General features: G+C 42.5%; 2 protein-coding genes across 6 annotated transcripts in view; both read right to left on the bottom strand.

Moving 5' to 3' along the window:
- Nucleotides 1-20,906, bottom strand: part of lmo7a (LIM domain 7a) — a 37,785-nt gene that overhangs the window by 7,721 nt on the left and 9,158 nt on the right. For 4 of the 5 annotated variants that reach the window (XM_049728373.1, XM_049728376.1, XM_049728379.2 and 1 more), the window contains exons 5-16: nucleotides 18,539-18,645; nucleotides 12,109-12,139; nucleotides 11,649-11,762; nucleotides 10,384-10,591; nucleotides 9,295-9,538; nucleotides 3,926-3,955; nucleotides 3,087-3,204; nucleotides 2,309-2,451; nucleotides 1,622-2,219; nucleotides 1,166-1,417; nucleotides 823-937; nucleotides 304-465 (exon numbers count right to left, since the gene is read on the bottom strand). In XM_049728373.1, coding sequence (XP_049584330.1) covers nucleotides 304-465; nucleotides 823-937; nucleotides 1,166-1,417; nucleotides 1,622-2,219; nucleotides 2,309-2,451; nucleotides 3,087-3,204; nucleotides 3,926-3,955; nucleotides 9,295-9,538; nucleotides 10,384-10,591; nucleotides 11,649-11,762; nucleotides 12,109-12,139; nucleotides 18,539-18,645 — 2,122 coding nt within the window. The remainder of the gene's footprint in view (nucleotides 1-303; nucleotides 466-822; nucleotides 938-1,165; nucleotides 1,418-1,621; nucleotides 2,220-2,308; nucleotides 2,452-3,086; nucleotides 3,205-3,925; nucleotides 3,956-9,294; nucleotides 9,539-10,383; nucleotides 10,592-11,648; nucleotides 11,763-12,108; nucleotides 12,140-18,538; nucleotides 18,646-20,906) is intronic. The other variant, XM_049728375.2, reaches the window with a different exon arrangement.
- Nucleotides 4,350-7,571, bottom strand: LOC125973844 (LIM domain only protein 7). Its single transcript, XM_049728393.1, has 2 exons — nucleotides 6,767-7,571; nucleotides 4,350-6,122 (listed from the first exon to the last, which is right to left on the bottom strand). Exons 1-2 carry the CDS (start codon nucleotides 6,952-6,954, stop codon nucleotides 5,351-5,353), a joined length of 960 nt encoding a protein of 319 aa, XP_049584350.1. The 5' UTR covers nucleotides 6,955-7,571; the 3' UTR covers nucleotides 4,350-5,350.

Genomic DNA, 20,906 nt, shown 5'->3' with positions numbered 1-20,906 from the left:
GGGAACATTCACGCATGATTCAACAAACAATTTATGCTCCAATTTTGACTGTCACAATCAGTTAGCTATTTGTGAGGAGTGCAAGCGACAAGTTTGGTGTGGGAAAAGTAACGTCAACACAATCCTCTGGACCCAAAAAAATCCCCTAAACAAAGTGGAAGCTGTTACAGCTGCAAAAGTGGTCAGTACTTTCTTGCATTTTAAATTCTTGGGTTTTCCCGAAACGTTGTTTACAGTTCAAATAGTCCAAATCTGGTAGACACACATACACACACACAGACACACACTACACGTATGACTCACTGCTCTTGCCATAACGCCTGATGTCCATCACCAAATTGCCCTCCTGCAGAGCTCGGTCCATGCCGGCCTTCCAGTCAAGGTAGTTCATGTCCGCCACCCGGTGGCTGTTCAATGTCAGCACCTCATCCCCAGGCTGCAACTGGAATATGTCAGCTGGGCTGCCTATGGAAGACGGACAACACAACCAGACAGGGTGAAAGTTGAACTTAAAATTCACATGTGAAACTAAACTGATGTGCATCGTGGAGAAGGGGCAGTCTCAGTCAAAACGGGAGGTTCAGGCCCCGGGAGAGTTGTCCCAGAAAGATGCTGTCCTACATAGGTCTTAACTGCAGTGGACTAGAAAACATGCTCATACACAGCAGCTATGGGGACCCCTAAAGTCTGGCTATTGATGCATTTTCTAAAAGCAAGAACTAGTAACAAAATAGCACTACATACGGTTCTGCGTGTTACCACGCTTTCATTGACAGAGTGCTAATAGTTTGGTTTGAGTGTCTTGGATGCTTCTGCTGATACCTGGTTGGATGTAATTGACGTGAGCTCCACTAGAATCCCACGCCACGTCAAAGCCGAAGTCTCGACTGCTGTTGGGCTTCTGGTTGAGGCTGATCCGCATCTCGCACATACTTTCCTGGAACAGAAATAAATAACAATTGGGTTTAATGGACAGGAGGACCAGAGCCCTGAAGCGAGCTAGACTTCTTGTCAGCATTCAAGCAATCCCAGCACTCGATCAAATGTCAAATCAAGAACTGTTTCGGTAGTTAACATAAATAGTCGACCACTACCGGTCGTTTTCCAATTTTACAGCAGGACCGATTGTGACACACCATCCAAAATCCGAGCAGTGCAGGAATACCTTGCTGGCTTCGTTAGCTGGAAGGTCCCTCTTGACCTGAACTGTGCGGGATGAGATGCTTGATGTAGAGGTGACACTCTTCCCCGTGGTCTCTTCTTGCTCTTCGTCGTCGTCGTCCTCGCTGCTGTGGACGGGGCTCGACTGCGACTGGGCCATTTCTTCGACGGTCATGAATTGATGATAGCGGCTCGGCACCGACGTATTCTTAGGAACGGCGGTGTTGCCGTTGACGCGACTGTTAGAGTCGTTCAGCTGTAGGGAAAAGATATATCGACAAAGAATGAACACCGGACGTCCGGCCTCAATTTGTGAACATAGTTTGGCTCACAAACTACAGTGGCACCTAAAAGTTCTGGAACCCCAAAGGTTGTACGATTTGGAGTAGCAGATTACGGTTGGATGTGAGGTGCCACTGTATTTTATAAACTCGATTATGAGGAAGGGACATGGACTCACTGTGACACTCCGGGTAAGTGAGCCTACGCGGGTTGCCTGGGTCCCAAAAGGTCTTGGTGTGATGACTGACGATAGCCGCGCACTATCCGATCTCTGGTAGCTCCGAGGAAGGGAGGCGGTTATCCGAGAAACCGCCGCGGCGTTGGCGTCTGTCTTGCTGGCCAGCGATGGTTTGAATATGGAACCAGAAGTTGGGGGTTGCACCTTGACCGGGCTCTCGGGCTCAGGCACCTTTTGCGGGGCTTTCGGAAGCAGTGAGCTCTCCTTTGTTCTGGCCGTGCTTTCAAAGACTGAACTCCTGAACGAGGACGTGGCTTCGGAAGGTTTGGGTGGGCTGAACGAGCTGCGAGCGGTGGCCCTGCCGGGAACTTTAACGGACTCGGTTTCCTGCTTTGTGTACCTCAGCGAGACGTCTGTGGGCTTGACCTCTTTCTGAGCGGGCTCAGACGAGCCGGAGGAGTGATTATAAGTGTCAATAGTGTAGCTTCTGGTCATGCTGTCCCGAGTATGGGGTTTCGGTTTCTCAAATACGTCGGTGTCGTTGTCAAAGCTGAGCAACCCAATGCGGCTGCTGAGGCTGCCGCTCCGCCTCTTCTCCCTGATGACCCAAGGGATGATGAGAGGGTAGTAAGAAACAAGTTGATTTCATCAGAGGTAGCTAGGCCAAAGTGTGCATTGCCCTCATACCTCTCATCTTGCATCTCCTTGAAGGTCTTGGAGTTTCTGGTACTGCTGCTGTATGTGATCTGCTCAACCTTTTCTCTCTCTTCTTTCTTTTTAACAATGTCAGAATTGACACTCTTACGCCGGTTCTTCCATTTGCTTAAGTCCTGCAAAGAAGAAGCCGGGTTCAAAAGACCCACCTTAGCGGGACGGACGTTCACGCGAGTGAACAATGTTCTATTTGTGTGTTTTAGGCTCCACCCGCTTGGCTCGCCACTCCTGTGGATAGGGGTTTGTGTGACCCATATGCAGCGTAAAAGGCACCATTATTCCACAATGCACCGATCAAACTGAATTAGACAGACAGTACATAGAGAACTGCTCGACCAGCCATGACACAATGCAGAATGTGGGTAACTATTTTTTCTTTGGTTTAGTATAAAAACACTTCGCTTGAATTACAGTATGTTGGATTTCCTTATTAAGAACTAAATCCATAACAGAATAATCAATCGGTTTTTCACTTTAAAATAGTTTAGCATCAAAATATGTTAATATAATTAGTCATTTGGCTATTTTTGATTATTAAAAAAGTAAAAATGTATTAAAAATATCTATTCATATTGTTTTTTTTTATATCAATGGAATTTTAGATATTTACACAGGAAGTTCCCAAAATGTTATCTAATTGAAGTCTATTTTAATTATTGCTAACTGTCAAAAAATGTGAATCATAATATCACAATAATGTGATTGGAGTTTTCCCCCCTCCCACATATTTGCGTTTAGGTGTCACACTTACATCCTGCCACTTATCGTCACTCTGCTTAATTTGCTCGCGGTATTTCTCGAGAGCTTCATATTGAGACCGCCGTCTGACCAACACAGGTTCCTCAGTGATGTCATTTGTTGATTTGCTCCTACGGAAACAAAGTGAGGAAAAGAAATCAGAACTAAAAGCAAAAATGGGAGGAAAAACGGGAATCGCATCTCAGTTATGGATCTGTCTGTCAAATATTACACTCCCATAGAACGCTGCTCATAAATATGTTTTTATAATAATCCTGTACAGTAAATAAAAATCAATCAGGTTCTTTCATGGGCATAGCGAAACACTTCTTTTATTGTGCCTTTGAAAGACCTTTTTCTCATTCATTTTGATTTAATGAACGTACAGTAGTATAGTTCTATGGCAACATAATATTTTGACAGTTTGTATCCCACAAATCCAAACAGCACAGTCAACCATTTATCATCCAGAAACTTTACACGATGGTCCTGCGGCCAGACGTTAGATAGCACACTGACACAAGATGACCACTCTGAGGCACAAAAAGCTCAGCTAGTTAGTGAACAGCCCCAGCCCGCGATGCAAAACAGCAAGCAAAAACTGTACACAAACAAACTCACCTGAGAACAAAAAAACTGTCTGGTATTTATGTGAGAAGTGTTAGAGTGCTTACACTTGTGTCCTATTGTTAAATTGTATAAATCTCTTGATCTTTAGGAACCTTTTGGCAGAGGCCAGCAGCGCCCACCATGGCCGCCACACAGTCAAGTGGTAAGCATTTAGCAGGAACAGCCACAAAAGCATGAAACAAGCTAAATGTGCCACATTCCTGGCAGCCCGTGTCAACTCACCCGTCGAAACTGTCTTTTTCTTGCTGTTGTCTAGGAAACCAAAGAAGGAATGGGGGGAAGCGACAGACATAAGTGTCACAGATTGTCACATTGGACCTGATGCTGTCCACTTGTGAGCATTTCTTACACTTGAGTGTGTGTGTATGCGTGTTGTGTTTGTGTGCAGATGGATGACATCATTATTTCACTTTTACAAGACTCTCTCTGGAAACGTAACAAATAACGGTGAAGTACCGTACACCCACGCGGTGGCGATTCAACGGTTGCTTTGTGTAAGTGTAGATTGATGTTGTAGTTGCTGCAGAGATTGTGCGAGTTGCAACTTCCGTCAGCGCTATGAGGAATTTCTGAAGGTTTTCGCGACCTATCCCGACACTTCTGTGTGGTTTTCATGCACAGAAGGTGCATTCACAAGATGATAATATACAGTAGACTGTATATGTATTTATTTGGAGTCCAGGATTTTCTTTTCAATTCCACAAGCAATCTGATGAGAAAACCCTCCATTCAAATATCATAGTACTTCCTCACACAGTGGCTGGGTGCATTTACTTAACTGCAGAGAGTTACAGGCATCTATTAGGAGTAACATTTTTTGGTGGAGGTGGATCATTTTTAAAAAATAAAATTAGATTTTGATAAAAAGGGGTCAGGAGCTTTTATTTGCGCAAATGCAAACAGTACCAGTCTATTGGGGGTAAAGTATCTACTAGGGACAGACTTGTATTAAAAGATTTTAACATTTTTACAAAGGCCTGAGTTGTGTATCCGCTGGTACCCTTGCTGGGAGTACCATGCATCTACTGCAGTTAGGGGTTAATACTATATTACAATACATATTCTATTCTAATCTGTAATAAATTATGTTATTTTTTTGTGGAACAAAATTAAAAATAGAATTGGAAAGCATTTATATATTATTATCATTGTATGGCCTCGGGGGATGGGGGGGGGGTGTTAGTGCAAAATCCTGAGAGCCTAATCATTTTAAAGGACACAAAACATCCAACTTTCCTTTCAACTCCACCATAAACATCAGCCCAAGAGATGCCCCATATTCTCTGTCATGTGATGTGATACAACACCCCATGTCGTGGTAACCGTCGTAGTATGGAGGTCACTATTTGAGGGGAAAAACCTGCATAATATTTGTTCACAAAACACACCTCAAAAAAATAACCTAACATGTAACCTTTGTACATTGTAGCATCCATTAACTAGTCAACAGGAACCTGTACGGAAATATTCCATTTGAAGAAGAAAAAAAACCCAACTTCCAATTCAAAGCAACAACAAACAGTAAATACAAGAAATTTGCCAGTGGTTTTGCAGTGAATGCAGCAGACCAAACAAAACTTTCAAAAACAAACCCCTCCCAAGATGAGAAATTAATTACTTCAAGCTAAATGTGTAACAATTGCATTCCTACAACTTGAGGGTGGTTAGCAGCTCCACCATGAGCTTCTTCTTGTGTCTCCGCTGACTAGCTTCCCTGATGGCCTGCCATTTCTGCAGGTCGTCCTCACAACAGGAAGCTGGCACGGAAGGGCTCGCCTGATTGGCTGACACCTGGGTGTGCTGTGCAGTAAGCTTGCGGACCAGCATGTCATCCGTTTCGGGACACGGCTCCTTTCGGACACGAGTGGATTTGTTCAGCGATGACTCCTGGGTGAGGGGGCACGGCGGGCACAGGAGTCTGGTCTTGAGTTCAGGAGGGAGGTCCCAGGGCTCAGGGATGGCCATTGGGGAGAAGTTGTCAGGGGCTCCTGACAGGGGGCGTTGTTGTTGCTGAATTTTCTCCCGACGTTGGACCACATCATCCTGCTCGATGTCTGGAAATTCCTCCTCCTCTTCCTCCTCCTTATGGAGCTGTGTCACAATATTGATCTGTTCCTTCGATGTCCAAAGGCAGCGCTTTGCAGCCAGAGGGGTCTTCACTGTGGCGAGCTCGCTGTTGGACTGGAAAGTGAGGGTCCGCCTCGCAAACATGTCATCGTTCTCCAAATCAGGGATGATGCTCTCGTAATCGATAGGATCTGGAGGCTCCCGGGGATCTTGGCGCCCTAGCAGGGGCCACTGCTGGCATTTGACCAATCTGGGGCCAGAGGTGGGGTCTACTGGGGCAAACACCAGGGGCGGGGTCTCTAATACAGTGGTCTTAGGTAGGTGTGGAGGGTTGTGAGCGTGCATAGGAGGACTGCAGGAGGCGGGGCAGGTATAAGAGAAAAGGACAGAAAGCTGATAAGTTCATGCATGTGAATTAGACTAAAGACAAAGAAAAGGACAGACATTGATAGAGGTTTATGCACTATTTGGACAAAAGTAATTGGACGATGCTCCAAAGCAATCAATTTCGGTTCAACTTATACTGGAGGTAGTCATACTTTTGCTGACAAGGTTTTTACAACGATTCTTAAAAGGAACAGATTGGCTGTATTATTTGTAGATTAGGTTGAAAAGTATCATAGAAAAAAACATTTTATTATCAAGCCTAAAGAATGGAGGGGTGGGTGGAAATGTTAAGGATCCGAAAACGAAGCACTTATCTATCAGAAGCATTATGCTTCTGGGTTTGTGTCAACCAAAATGAAGTGGTAGGCATGAGTCCTTCTCTTAAGTTGTCAAATGTCTTGCTGGGAGAAATACTTCTATTTTCTTTTGACTTTCTGCAGTGTGGTAGATGCGTCCAAAAACCTTTGTCCACATTGTGTATTTTGTTTATGCAATAAAGTTTTGTGTTATGAGAAAATTGCTCTTTTTCAGTAGAAACAGCCAATTGGACAAATGTGTATATAAAATGACACATGATGTTTTGTGGAACGTCGGGATGTATGTATGGACCTTTTGGCGCTATGAGCCGTGGAGGGGTGAGGGGAGGAAGGGCCCGAGGGAAGCGGGGGAGCGACGTCAGGATCGGAATCGTCCGACGAGGGGCCCGACTTCTCGTGGCTGAGGCCGAGAATGGAAGGAAAGACGGGGAAGGGACACAGAAGATGCGGGGGCAGCGACAGAGAGAAAGAAAGAAACATTAGTGGGGAAAAAATGGAGCGGAAACGCAGAGAATCATGCGCAAAAAATTACATGCTTGGAAGAATAGAGGGGAGAGTTGAGAAAGCAGGAAGAAACTGGACACGCCATTAGGTACACCTGCAGAACCTAATGACATCCAATACAAGAGCTGTAGCACACATTTTGCAGCTATTTGATTGGCAAATACAAACAAGATACATTTGTAAAGGCAGAAATGTGGATGCAGCTCTTGGATTAGAGCCCATTAAAATGGTGGAGGTGTACCTTATGAAGTGGTTTATGTTTCTTCTGAATAGGGCCTGGTTTACTAAAGGCCTACGTGTGCAAAAACAAAGCTGCACTTCCAATTGCCACTCAGGCAGGTGAACCCACGGCATGGCTTTTATAAGGCTGCTTGCTGTGGCAAATCAGAGTCTGTTTATCTTTGTCTTCCATGAACACTTCCAATTCCATGACCTAGAACTTTATTTTATGCTTGCAGCGTTCTACTACTACAGTCTCAAAGCGCTTTTGCAAAGAGCTCGGGCAATTTAGTGAGTGAACAGGTAATTTAGCACCTGCTATTTGTGACTTTAGTAAATCAAGCCCTAAATTGATTTGGATACCTGTGCTCCTAACACACCTGAATCCTTGTATCTTCCTGTACCACGGTCTCCTTTGAGAGCCCAAATTGATCTTCCGGATGTGAACGTCCTCCTCCGGCGTCCACAACTTGGGCAAGAACTTGTGGTATGAGGCATCGCCTGCTACCGAGTGTCTGGATCCCACCTTGCGGGTATAGAGGTCATCTTGCACAGGGTCTGCGTAGCCCACCTCGTCGTCCTCGTCCTCGGAGTTGGCGTATTGATCACTGAAAATGCTGTCAGTGGACACCTGGGGGCGGCGCTCGACCCTTTGTTCCTCACTGTCGCCGCTGCTTCAGAGAGATGGCGCAATCATGCGTGTGATAGCATTTGGTTTGTTAGGCAATCACGGCAAACCAAAAGTAGGAAGGGGGGCGGGGGGGGGGGGGGGGGTGATCCTCAACACAGCTCAACGCAAGCTTGAAACCAAAATTCAGTCAAAAGTGCACAAAAATAATCAGGCAGGCCAAATGAAATTGTGCAGCTGAAACCCAACCTGGCTCAAAACAGGAACCAAATAAAACCTCAGCAAACGGAGCAGTTAGCATGAGCACATCCAAAGATTTTGCCCGATGTTACGACGAACAAACTGAATGCATAAAGGAAGCGTCCATGATTGCGCTCTCGCCACAACACAGTCACACCGATGCTTCTCTGACCTGCGAGCAACCCTGGGGCTCACAGTCATCCCCGGCCATTGCCCCCCGGGCGCCCTACCCAAAACCGACAGGCTGATGGGTACGGAAAAGTTGGCAGGGGGCGCCGGCGAGGGGCTGTGGAAGCGTCGGCTGGCCAGGTCATCCATAACAACGTCGGGGTCCGGGCGGTCTGTGTCAGAGTCGCTGCCGCTTTCGTACTCAAAGGTACACTGTTGGTGAGCACTGGGGGATTTAATCTGACTTTTGTCAGGGGGCGGCCTGGCGTCACTGAGGGCAACGTTGCAGGAAACGGGAAGGAAACAACACCGGTACCAACGTGGACCATCACAGACAAACATCAGCAGCATCGGAAGAAAATGAGTCACGATATAAAATTCCAAAGACATGGACTGTGTTTGGAATCAGTCACTCATGATTGACTTTATACTTTACTCAATGAAAAATCCGTTTTCCAACACCACTTGTGAGCTATTAATGACGTCACTGTTGTTGCAAAATAATAACCTTTTGTGAAAAGTATTGAACAATTCAACAAGATATAATAATAGATATTTTTGGAGAGTATTTTAAAAAACTAATACAAAATAAAGCACTTTGTCCACCCAAGATATTTTTTTTCAAGTTACAACTCAATGCATTATGAGATATATTGCTGTGATTGATTTTTTTCTACTTTTCTAGATGTACATGTCAGGGGATAACCTATACTTCCCACCTAATTTGGAAAGATACAATATCGAGACGAAAAATTGCGAAACAAACCTGCGTTGCCTTTGAAATGGCAAAACCCCTACACAACCACTTCCTACATAATCCATAGAGATACAACCATACGACCAAACAAAACTACTGAATGTAAAAAAATATATATATCATCAATTTGTTGTGTATATGTATGTAATTATTAACTATCGTTTCAGAGTCTTTACAGCCCTCTGAGGGAAACCAGCTTGTGGCCCGCACCAAAAACGGGTTAGACATCCCTGAATGTAGAGGCTAGAGAGTGATTCCGAACACAGCCAAAACTTCTGTTACTAACTTAGGTTTAGTACAGTACCTGGTGATCGGAAGGTAATCCTCATCCATGGGGTTGGCCCAACTGCGTCGGTTGTCGTCGGTGCGCTCAGCTCGTTTCTTCCTCAGGGGAGCGGGAACATATGTCGCGGCCTTGTCTTTAGTGGGCAGGAACTGGTTGAACTGCGTTGTGACCTTCGGTGTGAGGCTGACAGAGCGGCGGTAACTAAGAGACTCCTTGTCGGCCATTCTGAAAGCTGCGTCGGCCTCGGCGTCACTGCAACAACCTGGATGGTGGAAGTGCAGAAAAAAAAAATGTTTGAGCTAAGCACTTTAAATGTCTGATCTTAAAATCATCCCTGCTGTGTTCTGTTGTGCGTCAAGAACATGGAAAGCCAAGTAGGTGTCTGTGTCACTGAACGTGTTCTCAATAAACAGCTAAATCAAACATGCCTGGCCAAGTCCTATGTAGAAAATAGGAAAACTTTGTCACAAGACTATTCCCCCGTGTACATCTTATTGGTGAAAAGGTGATGAGACGAAGCAGGAGGATTGCAATGTTTATATTCAACAAACATGCATGTAAAAATAGATGTGTGTTATGTTTTTTGTTTTTTTTTCTGAAAGATTAACAGCTAAGTAGGCCCTTCCAAAAAAAGCATAGTATAACTTTTGGGTTGGGTTGACTTGAAGAGGCAAATAGCAATGGCTGGAGAAAACAAGACAGGGGAGGTGAGAATAAAAGGGGGGAAATTGTGTTCTGGCAAGAGTATGGAGGAGCACCCCCCCACCCACACACTTTTGGAATCCATTTCATTTACAAGTCAGTGTGGAGCACTGTGGAATGTCACACTGCTCCCATCTTATGGGGGTGGATGAACTATAATATGATTACGCTGCTTTTTAATGCAAGCATGCTCATTATGCTTGATAAATTAATTTATATGTCAATTTTCAACAAAAAACATTTCCGTGTTAGACCAAACCACTAGGGGGCGGCAACTGTTTGTACTAACGAAAGCAACTTTTTGCAGCTTGCCCCCACAAATATTTGACAATCCAGCAAGATGAGATTAAATATTTATGGTAGACTTGTGAAAAAAAGAGAGTAACTGTCAGCAGGATGCCCTACCCTCACTGCTGCCTTTGAGTGTGGCGTCCGATGAGATGCTAAGCGTCTGGGAGCCCAGAGAGTCCAAACTGTCGAAGGAGTCGTCTCTCCTGTGTCCACCTCCTCTTCCTTTTAACTGATGACGCTCCTCTTGTTCCGAAGACCAGCTGTCACCCAAACCACTGTCTTGGGTGCTGCTGCCTGTCTGACCAGACAGTTCGTGTAGAGCCTTTCAACACGGATACACACACACAAAAAAAAAACATTATTACAAGCAGTTATAATATTTCTTTCCAGAATGTGTGGGTGTGTATGAGAGCACTCCCAAATGGAGAACGGCCTTTCTTGGCCATGGGCCTCTCGCTTTTGCATTTACACAAAACCTCAGTGTCCAACAATAACAGTTCAGTTCAGTGTAGTAGTTTTTATGGAAGGCAAAAATAACTATATCTGTATAACTTTTTGTTACTCCACTGTCTTCAGTGGTATGATACCCAGGTCACAACCTCACTTTACTCAAATGCAGGCGCGCTGCTATCTGTGAAAAAAAAGACTCCTCAATGTGCACCATTATCTGGTATAAAAAAAAAAAGTGTAATTGTCTAGCTCACCATCTAACAAACGCTGAATCTTACTCGTAAAATCGCGAAATTAATTGACAAGCTAGCTTGCTCAGCTGGATAACTAACACAAGTTAACCAATAACTCAAGCAGGGATCATCAAGGTGGTACGCGTAGGCACCAGATATCCCCCAAAGAAGACATGGGTAGCCTGTCCCTGTTCTAAAAATAGCTCACCAGTGATGGGACAATTAATTTTTTTAGGGGGGAATGATATAGAAATGATCATCTGAAAATATGCATTTATCACGAAAAAAAAAAAAGTAGCCCTCAGTTTCAATAAGGTTGGTGACAGCTGAACTAAACAAAAAATAATCTAAACTGGATGACACTGTCAAACCCTAAGAAGTCAATTTATAATCAAACAGGCATTGCACAACTGCAATGCTGCCAATCCCTGTTTGAGGAGAATTACAGTATTACCGATGCATGCACAAAATGTGCTCAAACCAGTTCAGTCACATGTTGATGAGAGTGAGCAAGGTGGTAAAACAAGACTTAAATAACCTTGTGAAGCCATGGGATCATATATGACTTTAGCGTGTTATCTATGTTATCCTGCACATACCTAGGGAGCCCTACAGGAATGCAATGTGCAGAAAAGGCATTGCAATAATATTCAAACAGTATTGAGTGCTTGTTTGAATCTCCTCATGTGGCGTTACCTTATGAAGTGCTGTGCCAAGTAATCCCTCAAATGCCTTGAAATTTAGATAAGGTCCATCATAGGAACGCTCGTCCTGAGCTCTTCTGCCAAGCCAGTAAAGTGTGATCAATACCTGTAGCATAAAAACATACAAGAAATAGCTGAGGTTTTGTTGTGTGTTCACACACAAAAAGTGAACAATTCGCTGGTTGACTTTGTTGTTGATTTTTGCAAGAAACAATTCCAAATCCAATCACAAAAGTGAATATACTAAATCTACATAACAGGGTCCATTTGCATGTTTGAAAAGATCATATAAGTACTAATAGCTTTTTAAAAACAAGTTTTCTACGTATGTAGGCTACCAAGCATATTGTTTCTTAGCGTGATTGAACGACAAACCTCTGTGATAACAAACGGGAATGCATTTTAAATGACGATCAAGGTGAGAATTTGTAACAAAACAAATCAGAACTCACATTCCTGAGTCTTCGGTCAGTTTCTTCATCACTGTGGGAGTGAAAATTTAAAAAAAGAGGTCACTGTGTGTGGATGTAGACACGTATATGTGTGTGCATGGTTGTGTGACTGTGTGTGAGTGGACAATAGAAGAGTGGCATTGAAAGAGCTAGAAAGTGAGAGCACAGGCCAGACTACAGTGCCCGCCCTTCACACGCCAACACAAAAGGCTGAGAAAACATAACGCACGCACATGCACACTTCTGAAAACACTATCACGTTGGGTTTCATTGGGAATTTGTTGGGCCCTGTTTTTTTCCCAAAGGACCTACAATATTAATCAAATCATTGGGATGAAACCAATATAAATTTAAGCTCCAACTAAGCTACAGTACGTCAGCTTCCCGTGCTACCAAAAAGGCTAACCATTTTTTGAGTGAACAAAGGACTTTGAAGTCATCATCTGTTATCAGTGTGATGCATTTGAGTCTATCTGTGTGTGCTGACAATCGGCAGCATTGATCAAGATGTGGCCTGCCCCGTTAGCGTCTCGTGTTGGAAACTAGCTAACTAACTAGCTGTGATGGGTTAGCTTCAAGATGTTTGTTACTTGTGAAACTGCCTTGTACTAGTGTTTGTCAAAAGAACACAGTGAAGATGTAGACTTTTAGGCTAGCCTCCCATATTAGCCACCAAATGGCTATCTGACATGTGCTCGTTACTGACGAGACAGTTTCCCATCTCCTTTCGTTGTATCGTTTGTAAGAAAGGCACTCAATGAGAAGATGCCGACTGATCATTTACCTTCTCGCTATACAAAACAGTTTGATGACGTGTTTGTCACTTGTGTAGCAGGTTTCTACTCTCACCCATTGGCTTAAGGACTCGGTGAAACCAAGTAGCACTTAGTAAAGATGTAGCTTTGAGCTAACTTGAGCACACAAGGCTTTTCTGTGCAAATAAAAACAAGGCTGAGTATCATCCGCATCACCTAACAAAGCTGACAGTGTCAATCTGAGGAATGAAAACAAGTACTTTCTGTTCGCACATTGATTGTGTAGGTACAGTTGCAACCGCTTGTGTGTTGTCTCGATTCAAAGAAGCCCATAAACAGCGATAATGGCCCCCGCACAGTACAACAGTGGCGAGGTCGTACATGTACGCCCATGCATTTGTGCTGTCACGCACGAACGCAATAGACACACATGCCCTCTTCGCTTTCACGCCTTCCTTGCATGCAGCCTGACTGATAAACCTGCTAAGGTGTGGGTGGTGCGTAAAGCAAGGCCAGTCGGTTGATTAGACGATAATTACATGAATGAAAATATAATAAATACTAGACTGCCTTTTTTGTGTTGCACACATTCGTGGCAATAAATATGGGCTCAACTGTACGAGTTTAAGAGGTTAATGATAGAGGTGTTCGATACTGCCTAAGTCCTTGAATTTAAATGTTGGTTAGTTAGCTAGTAAGCTAAATGCGTTCACACGCTTCAAACTACTCTTAAAGTTGATCATGCAAAAACGGCACGGTTTCCGATTGTACTGGGCGCATTCAACGCCTCATCATTAGGTTTGCCGCAGCTGCAGTCGCACAGACACACTCTCAAACACGTACACACAATGCAACACTTGAACGGAAGAGGCACTGGTGCCAGGCATCGTATTGTGTCATCAAGTGTAAAAACAGGGAGCGAATGAGGTTTGGTGTTTAACCACGAATACCACTCTCATTTATGTTTATGGTGTGTTCGCCATCGCCAAAACCACTGCCGCCTTCCAAGTGACGCCATGTAGGAAAACATGAAGCAGCCACACCCAACACACCACGCACACACTCGCAGGTCACTCTTGTCCATACAATTTGCATATTCACATAGGAGCACTATTGGGTGTTCTGTACTGCTTGGGATGATAAACCATTTCTTCCGGAATATTACTAGTTTGATCCGCCTATAATAATTTTAAAAACAACAAAATCTACTGCACCTGCTCATTTGTAACCTTCAGAGGAAAGCGTGAGGTCGTCTTGACAATCATTGTCTCCTTCAATCGGTGGACCCCTCAAGGGGCGGTAATGTACTTCCATTCAAATAAATTACACTAATCAATGGGAAATTTTAATCAAAGATGGCTTTACTGTCCCTAAATCTTTTTTTCGATAGCAATAGGATAAGCTAAAATCGAGTACAAGCTACTAGATAGGAGCTGTGGTTTAGTGCAAGCACCTAATTACAAACTACTGGAAGAATCACGATTCATACAAAACAAGTCAGCAACTACAAGGTAGTATTATGTTAACACAAGCTAGTTGCTACTGACTACCCGAGTAACAAGCTAGTAACCTAAAAGCTAATAGCACAAGTTAAACGGTGGTATAAACTACTAGAGCAAAAAACTACTCGACACTAGCTTGTACGCTACAATGTAGCAGCACAAGCTACAAGGTAGTCGAAGCTACACTGTCCTGAAGGCTGCTCTGCAGGCTGTAGTCCCGCGGTGAAGGGAAATAGTTTCCATGATTCATCTGGAAGACTTTAATTTTCCTGTCAGCCGAAAAAGAAAGGGAAAGATTCGGTGTTAACACAGTGGTGAATCACAACCTCCAGTGTGATGAAGCAGGCCTGGTCAAAAGTCATCTTTTAAAGTGCAGAATGAAACGCTCTTATCATCCCTGCCGCAACACTAGCTATTGTATATGACACTTTTGATATTGTCTCTGCTTTACGTAACTGATAACAGCTCTTCCATCAGAGGGTAGCGTTCCCCAGCATGAGGCAATAGAATCACTGCAAAGCTCAAAGGTCAGCATACAAACATCCAATAATACTTTTATGGTTGCCACAGCAAGGGTCAAGTTCACCAGAACGATTGTTACAATCGTTACCCTGGCCTGAAGTCTTGTAATATTTCAAACTAGACCATATCAAGCATTGCAAAGATTATTGTTTGACATACGGTTGCAACACATCCCGTTTCGATGGCAAACCGGTCGAGCAACATTGAAATTCTCGAAATATTTTGGATGAGGGTTCAAAGTATTCTTGTTTTTAACTTCCTACGTGGCTTTGGTATGTTTTGCAGAAGTCCATTTGTTCCTGGGCTTGCAGTGGTGTCAAATGAAGAAGAGTTATCTATTAAGAGCAAATCAACACAATTTTTGGAATAATATGAAATACCATTACAGGAATACTATTAAATGTGACAAGGAGAAATGGAAAGTTATACAACAGAATACAAAGCATTAGGAAGCAAAACCAAGAAAGACTGAACTCTCTCTTGAAGCTATGCCTTGCTAGTTAGCATGCAAATCACTACTGCAAGCTACAAGCAATAGACTATAGGATAGTAAAGCCAACACAACCTACTAACAACTCCCACCTAGCAACTCATAACTAGTACCTACTATGGATCAGGCAACTCCTTAGTAGCTACAAACTATAATTAGCTTGAACGCTAATGCAAACTTAACTTCCACCAGCAATGCGCAAAGCATTTCAGATTGAAACGTAAAATTGACCTGGAAGTTACCATTCTACACACAAGCCAAAGCCATGGTTTGTTTAAAAACCCACACACATGCGCACGCTCACAAACACACACTTGCAGCAGTTGGAAACCTTCAATCACCGCAAAGAGCTTCACATTGACCTGGGGTTGCCGTACGAATTAGTAGCAGACCTTCAGCATGGTCGCTGTCATATTCTCAATAATCGTTCTTGTATTTATTTATTCACAGTGTAAAAGGGAAATTCAGATTGAAAATAGCGCAGGGTACAATGGCTTCACGGGGGGTGAAAGCTTTTGGACACAGAGCAAGGACAGTTGTTTGAAGACTACTTTCTCTTGCCGCGCTCTGATCAAGATAAATGAAGACGCTTGACATTATATTCTCCTAGTTTCCCCACCTGTTGTTTTATTAGTTACATTATCTCGGCTCATAAATTCCTGTCAGGGGCAACACAATTCTATACACACATATATGTGTTCTTTCCCCCAAAAAGTCAAAAACACACTTCTTTTCTGAACAAAACACTCTCAAAACACACACAGATACAAATTTAACCTCACATGCATTGCAGAATGCAGTGGGGGGGGGGGGGGGGGGGGGTGTCACACGCTATTTAAAGCTCCTCTACAGAGTTACGATACCATTCCGATCAATCTTGACAATCTTGCTTGTCAAAGCGACCCTCCGGATAGCCTAATAATAGGACAGGGGGTCCGCTTCATCTCCCTTTTTATCACACGGTGGCAAAGAGAACCGCAAAACAAGTGCAAAAGCAAAGTGCACTTGTAAATTACAAAAACTCCATTGGGAGAAATGCAGTGCACCTTTTGTTTCCACTCATAAAGGGGCTGGTGGAGATGCTGCAGCGGGGAAAAGTGCCAAATTAAATAATACTTTATATATATATATATATATATATATATATATATATATATATATGTACCCGCACACAACCAATGTGTCATAGGGGAGGACACTATTTGAGTAAACACTAAGGTAGTAACTCTTTCAACAATATGGAGCCTCGAGAATAGACTAGACTTTTATTGTCTCAAAAAAATAAAGCTGAGCACTACTCTCAGTCCAATACTTCATTTTTTTGTGGCTGAAAAGGAATTTTGTGCCATCTTTGTAGGCACACCATCATCAACATATGTATATCCAATGACGATAAAGAAGACATGAAACTAAACAGCAATGGCGGTAGTGGTAAAAAAGATAAGCGACAGGAATATGAGTCATTCCAAAGCTCCATAAAGAAAGTGTTTGACGCACTGATATCATGTTGTAGCATAGGGCATCATTGTTAGCTTGGAAGGTGTGCCACGATAACCTGACAGATTTGTTTGTTTAGTGTACATATTATACCCTGTGTCTTATGTGCTTTTGACATCACCTTTGGCATCAACGAAACTTGGCTAATTCAGTGGATGATGGGGGGAAAAAAAGCGGATTGCAGAGGTCATAAGTATCTTTAAGTAAAAAAATAAAAATAAAAAATCCGCCTACAACAGTAGAACTGGAGAGAAAGGGGGAAAAAAAAACGCCTCAAAATATAATATAATAATGAGACAAGCAATTGTGTAGAACAGGTAAAAAAAAAGCCCAAGGCCTAACATGAAAATCCGAAATCCCCTCGAAAGGGTGCCTCATCGAGTCGAGCTTCCTCCTGCACACTCACCTGAATGCAAAAAGCGAACAGGTTGTTCGACATGCCACTCTGCGGGCCGGCCACACTCCCAAAACTACAACATTGTCGAAATGTCATTGACCTGACTGTACTGTATTGCTGCACTTACTTTCATTCCTCTCAACTGACTTACAGCTCCCTCCAAAAGTATTGGAACGGCATGCTCAATTCTTTTAATATGGTGGCATAAAACCTCACTTGCAATAACTGCGACCCATTGACTTCACCAGACTGTTACAGATGTTATTTGAAATACTTTTACTGCCTCCGACCTTGCTGTTCCAATTCTTTTGGAGGGCACTATATGAACCTACAAACCAAAGGGAGTAACAAGATTAAAGCACACCGGCGAGTGCATCAACAAATCATATTTCATCCATTACACATAGTTCCAACATGAAAATACATGTCAAGCTCGAACTGCACCCCACCAAAGCCAAACAACCTCAATTTGGACCATATTGTGCACATTCATACACACCTGAAGTAAACACCTGCTTTCCTCATTAAAATTCATGCACTTTTCAATCAAAAATTAATATAGATAATTGTTTTGCAGTGAACATGTAGGCATATAAAATATTTGATTGGGTTTTTCCTGGGGGCACACAATCAATGATACACAGTGCAGTACTGTTCAAGGTCAAACCATTTCTTTTTTGGAATGAATGTAAATGTCCACCAAAAATCTCAACAAAGGTGATAAATGAATCATGGCACTGCCATATCAAATATTCACGTGGTCTTCCAGGGTTAGACATTTTTATGTAATGCTGCTGCCAGCAATGTGAAAAAGATAATAAAATAATCTCTATATATATTTATAGATAGATATGTAGATAGATTTTAGTTCTGGACCAAAACCATATTACTATCTCTTCCTAAGTCCATGTCCCATCCCTTAATAATATTCCAGCATAATGTCCTGCAACATGACTTTTTTTTTTTTTTTTTACTTGAATTGTGCTGTAAATAATTAAAGATCCAAAAAACTACATTTTAACAATAGTAAAAAAATATTTCTGGATCTGAATTCAACGGGTTCTATCTGTAATAAGATTTCTTCAAAATTGGCAAGGTAGTTTTAAGGCTATTCTGTCAACTGCCAAAGGGCAATGACGCCAATTCTAATGAATTCACATGTTGTGCGAGCGTGCAACAGTGCGGAACCACATTCAAAGTCTCATTCATACACAATACCACAAACACACACACACACAAAAAAGAATGCAAAAAGTTAGCCACTTACTTGACTGTCACTCTTGACGACAAGTCCTGCAGGTCCCCGGGGTGAAAGAGTTGAGCCTCTTTGAGTCCGAGCTTGAGGCAGGCTTTGAGGAAGACGTTTATGTTGTCCTGGATGGATGAGAACAAGAGAGCACAGATGAGGGCTGTCCACCACCAACGCACACACACACACACAAAAAAAAGGAATCACTCAAGAATTTTCTGGCTGCACTGGTGACTACTCATTGCTTCCAAAGTTCATATCGCGAAAGCAGGAAGGCAGGGAGGAGCATGTGTGCATAACAAACACGCAGTTGAGCGCAGTTGTGGAGGAGTGGCACCATGTGACAGGAGCTGACTGACAGCAGCAACGCCACCTGTAGGCAGGGCAAGGGTGTGGCTAAAATGAGGAAGTGTGACGTCACGAGGCTTTATGGTTGCGCTCCTTCTCACACCCTTTCTGTGGAATCTGAGGTGCAGCGGCCTATTTGGGAGACGGTTGCTACGAAACGTTGCGGTGAAAGAAAAAACTTCTTCCATCGACTTTAGGGAGAATTAATTGCATCAGTTGTGTATATATAAAGGATTGAAATTATTAATAAAAATATAGATGTTAAAACTCTATCATGACTAAATGTATAAAAAAAGTATAAACATATGTGGACTGACCAATAACATTAAGAAAAAATGTAAAATTTACCACGTGTGTATGTGTGTGCGTGTGTGTTGTGATCGTCATTTTTTTAAATTATATTTAGTGGAGAAGTGTCCCTCATTTTTCCCTGACTACTCTGATTCGACCCAAAATATAATAAAATAAATAGATAAAAATCTAACCTATCATTGATTGATTTTGAATTGCTGGTTTATTCATGTATATAATCATAATTTTGCATTATATTTTTAATAATAGTATTATTTATAATAATAATAATAGATTTCTTTAAGTTAGAGTTTAGTTATATGGGAGAATAAATACACAACCTGTGGAATCTGTTGTGGCGACTTATTTTGGAGATGGTTACCACAACATGCAAGGGGAGAGACACTCATAAAATATTTGCATGAAGGGAGACTTGGTAATCATTTTACATGTAAATATACAACATTATACAATTCCCACAGAGCTAAAGTGAGTTCCAAGTGAGGACGTGGAATGACATCATCATGGTCTGGTGTAATTGCTGGGTAGATTCTATCTTTAAATAGGCAAAAACATGCTGGCTCCATAAGCCACTGTAGCTGCCCACAGACCAATTACCCAACCATGCTGTCTTTGTAATAATTGCACTATCCAATTATTAATATGTAAAATTAAAGGTAACCAATAAAACACAGATCCCCTACATTGGAATTTGACTTGAGCAAGAGGGGTGGAGTATAATTTCAGTTTGGCACTCCAAATTTATGATGTGCCAAACAAATATTGTGGGCTTGGATTAGTTTGCCATAAAATATAGGGATTTATTTCTCATTCATTCATTTTCTTAAGTACACTCCAACATGTATAGACAAATTGGAGTGTTCCAGGCGGATGCCATCTTGCCCAGTGTGAATGTACATTGGTTAAAATCTCACTCTGAGCTTTCACTTGCAGGATTGCCACATTGCACAGGAATTTAACATGTGTGTTTTTGGAAAATGCAAGGAAGCTGGACTACCCAAAGAAAACCCACACAAGCCTGAGAAGAATATGCCAACTTAAAACAGGAAGGCCTGAGCCAACTTTTGAACCCAGGACCTCTCAACTTTTGAGGCACAGTTCAGAGCAACAGTGTAAACAAATGTTCACATCTGTTTATTTTTGTCATGCTGTAGAGTATACCAGTTGGCAAGAGACGCTCTAACAAACACAACAATGAAAGGAAACGGGTGTTTGCTACATATGTTTACTTTTTTGTAAGTAGACACGTTTTATCCAAGAGGAGACTGCGGGCAGACAGAAAACGAAGCACTGCAACAAATTGCGGCGTATAAGAATGCATTGTGCTGAGCATCTGGGTTAGTGTGTTTATTTTTGACATTTATAGTCTCATTTTATTTGATGATACAATTACACAGGGATATTAAACATTATTGTAGGCCTATGAGCGGCTCACGGGCCACACAGGCTGTCATCCTGTTCTTCATCTCTAACATAGTTCACATGCACAAACTAATTAAGGTGTTTATCCACCTCGCCTTCTTCGGCTCATCTCCAGAATGTTGATGAGCCGACAAAACAGCGCAAACTGCGCCCGAGCACAAGTATGTCGCAAGTTTGATTTCTGGGTTGTTTGAGTGTAAAAAAGATCCTCTATGAATGTAGACGAAAAACAAAAACTTGTGGTCAAGAATGTAACAAAATGACCACAATCTCCAATAAATCTATTTATTTCTTGTTTACAGAC

The sequence above is a fragment of the Syngnathus scovelli genome, chromosome 8 (genome assembly GCF_024217435.2).
Source record: "Syngnathus scovelli strain Florida chromosome 8, RoL_Ssco_1.2, whole genome shotgun sequence".
Lineage (NCBI taxonomy): Eukaryota > Metazoa > Chordata > Actinopteri > Syngnathiformes > Syngnathidae > Syngnathus > Syngnathus scovelli.
This window is presented reverse-complemented; position numbering and strand designations above follow the sequence as displayed.

What these genes read in the sequence shown, in the direction of transcription:
- LOC125973844 (XM_049728393.1), bottom strand. Translation starts at nt 6,954, where the DNA reads ATGTTTCTTTCTTTCTCTCTGTCGCTGCCCCCGCATCTTCTGTGTCCC. An exon ending in ACGGCTCATAGCGCCAAAAG is followed by an intron (nt 6,123 to 6,766) that starts GTCCATACATAC and finishes CGCCTCCTGCAG; the next exon opens with TCCTCCTATGCACGCTCACA.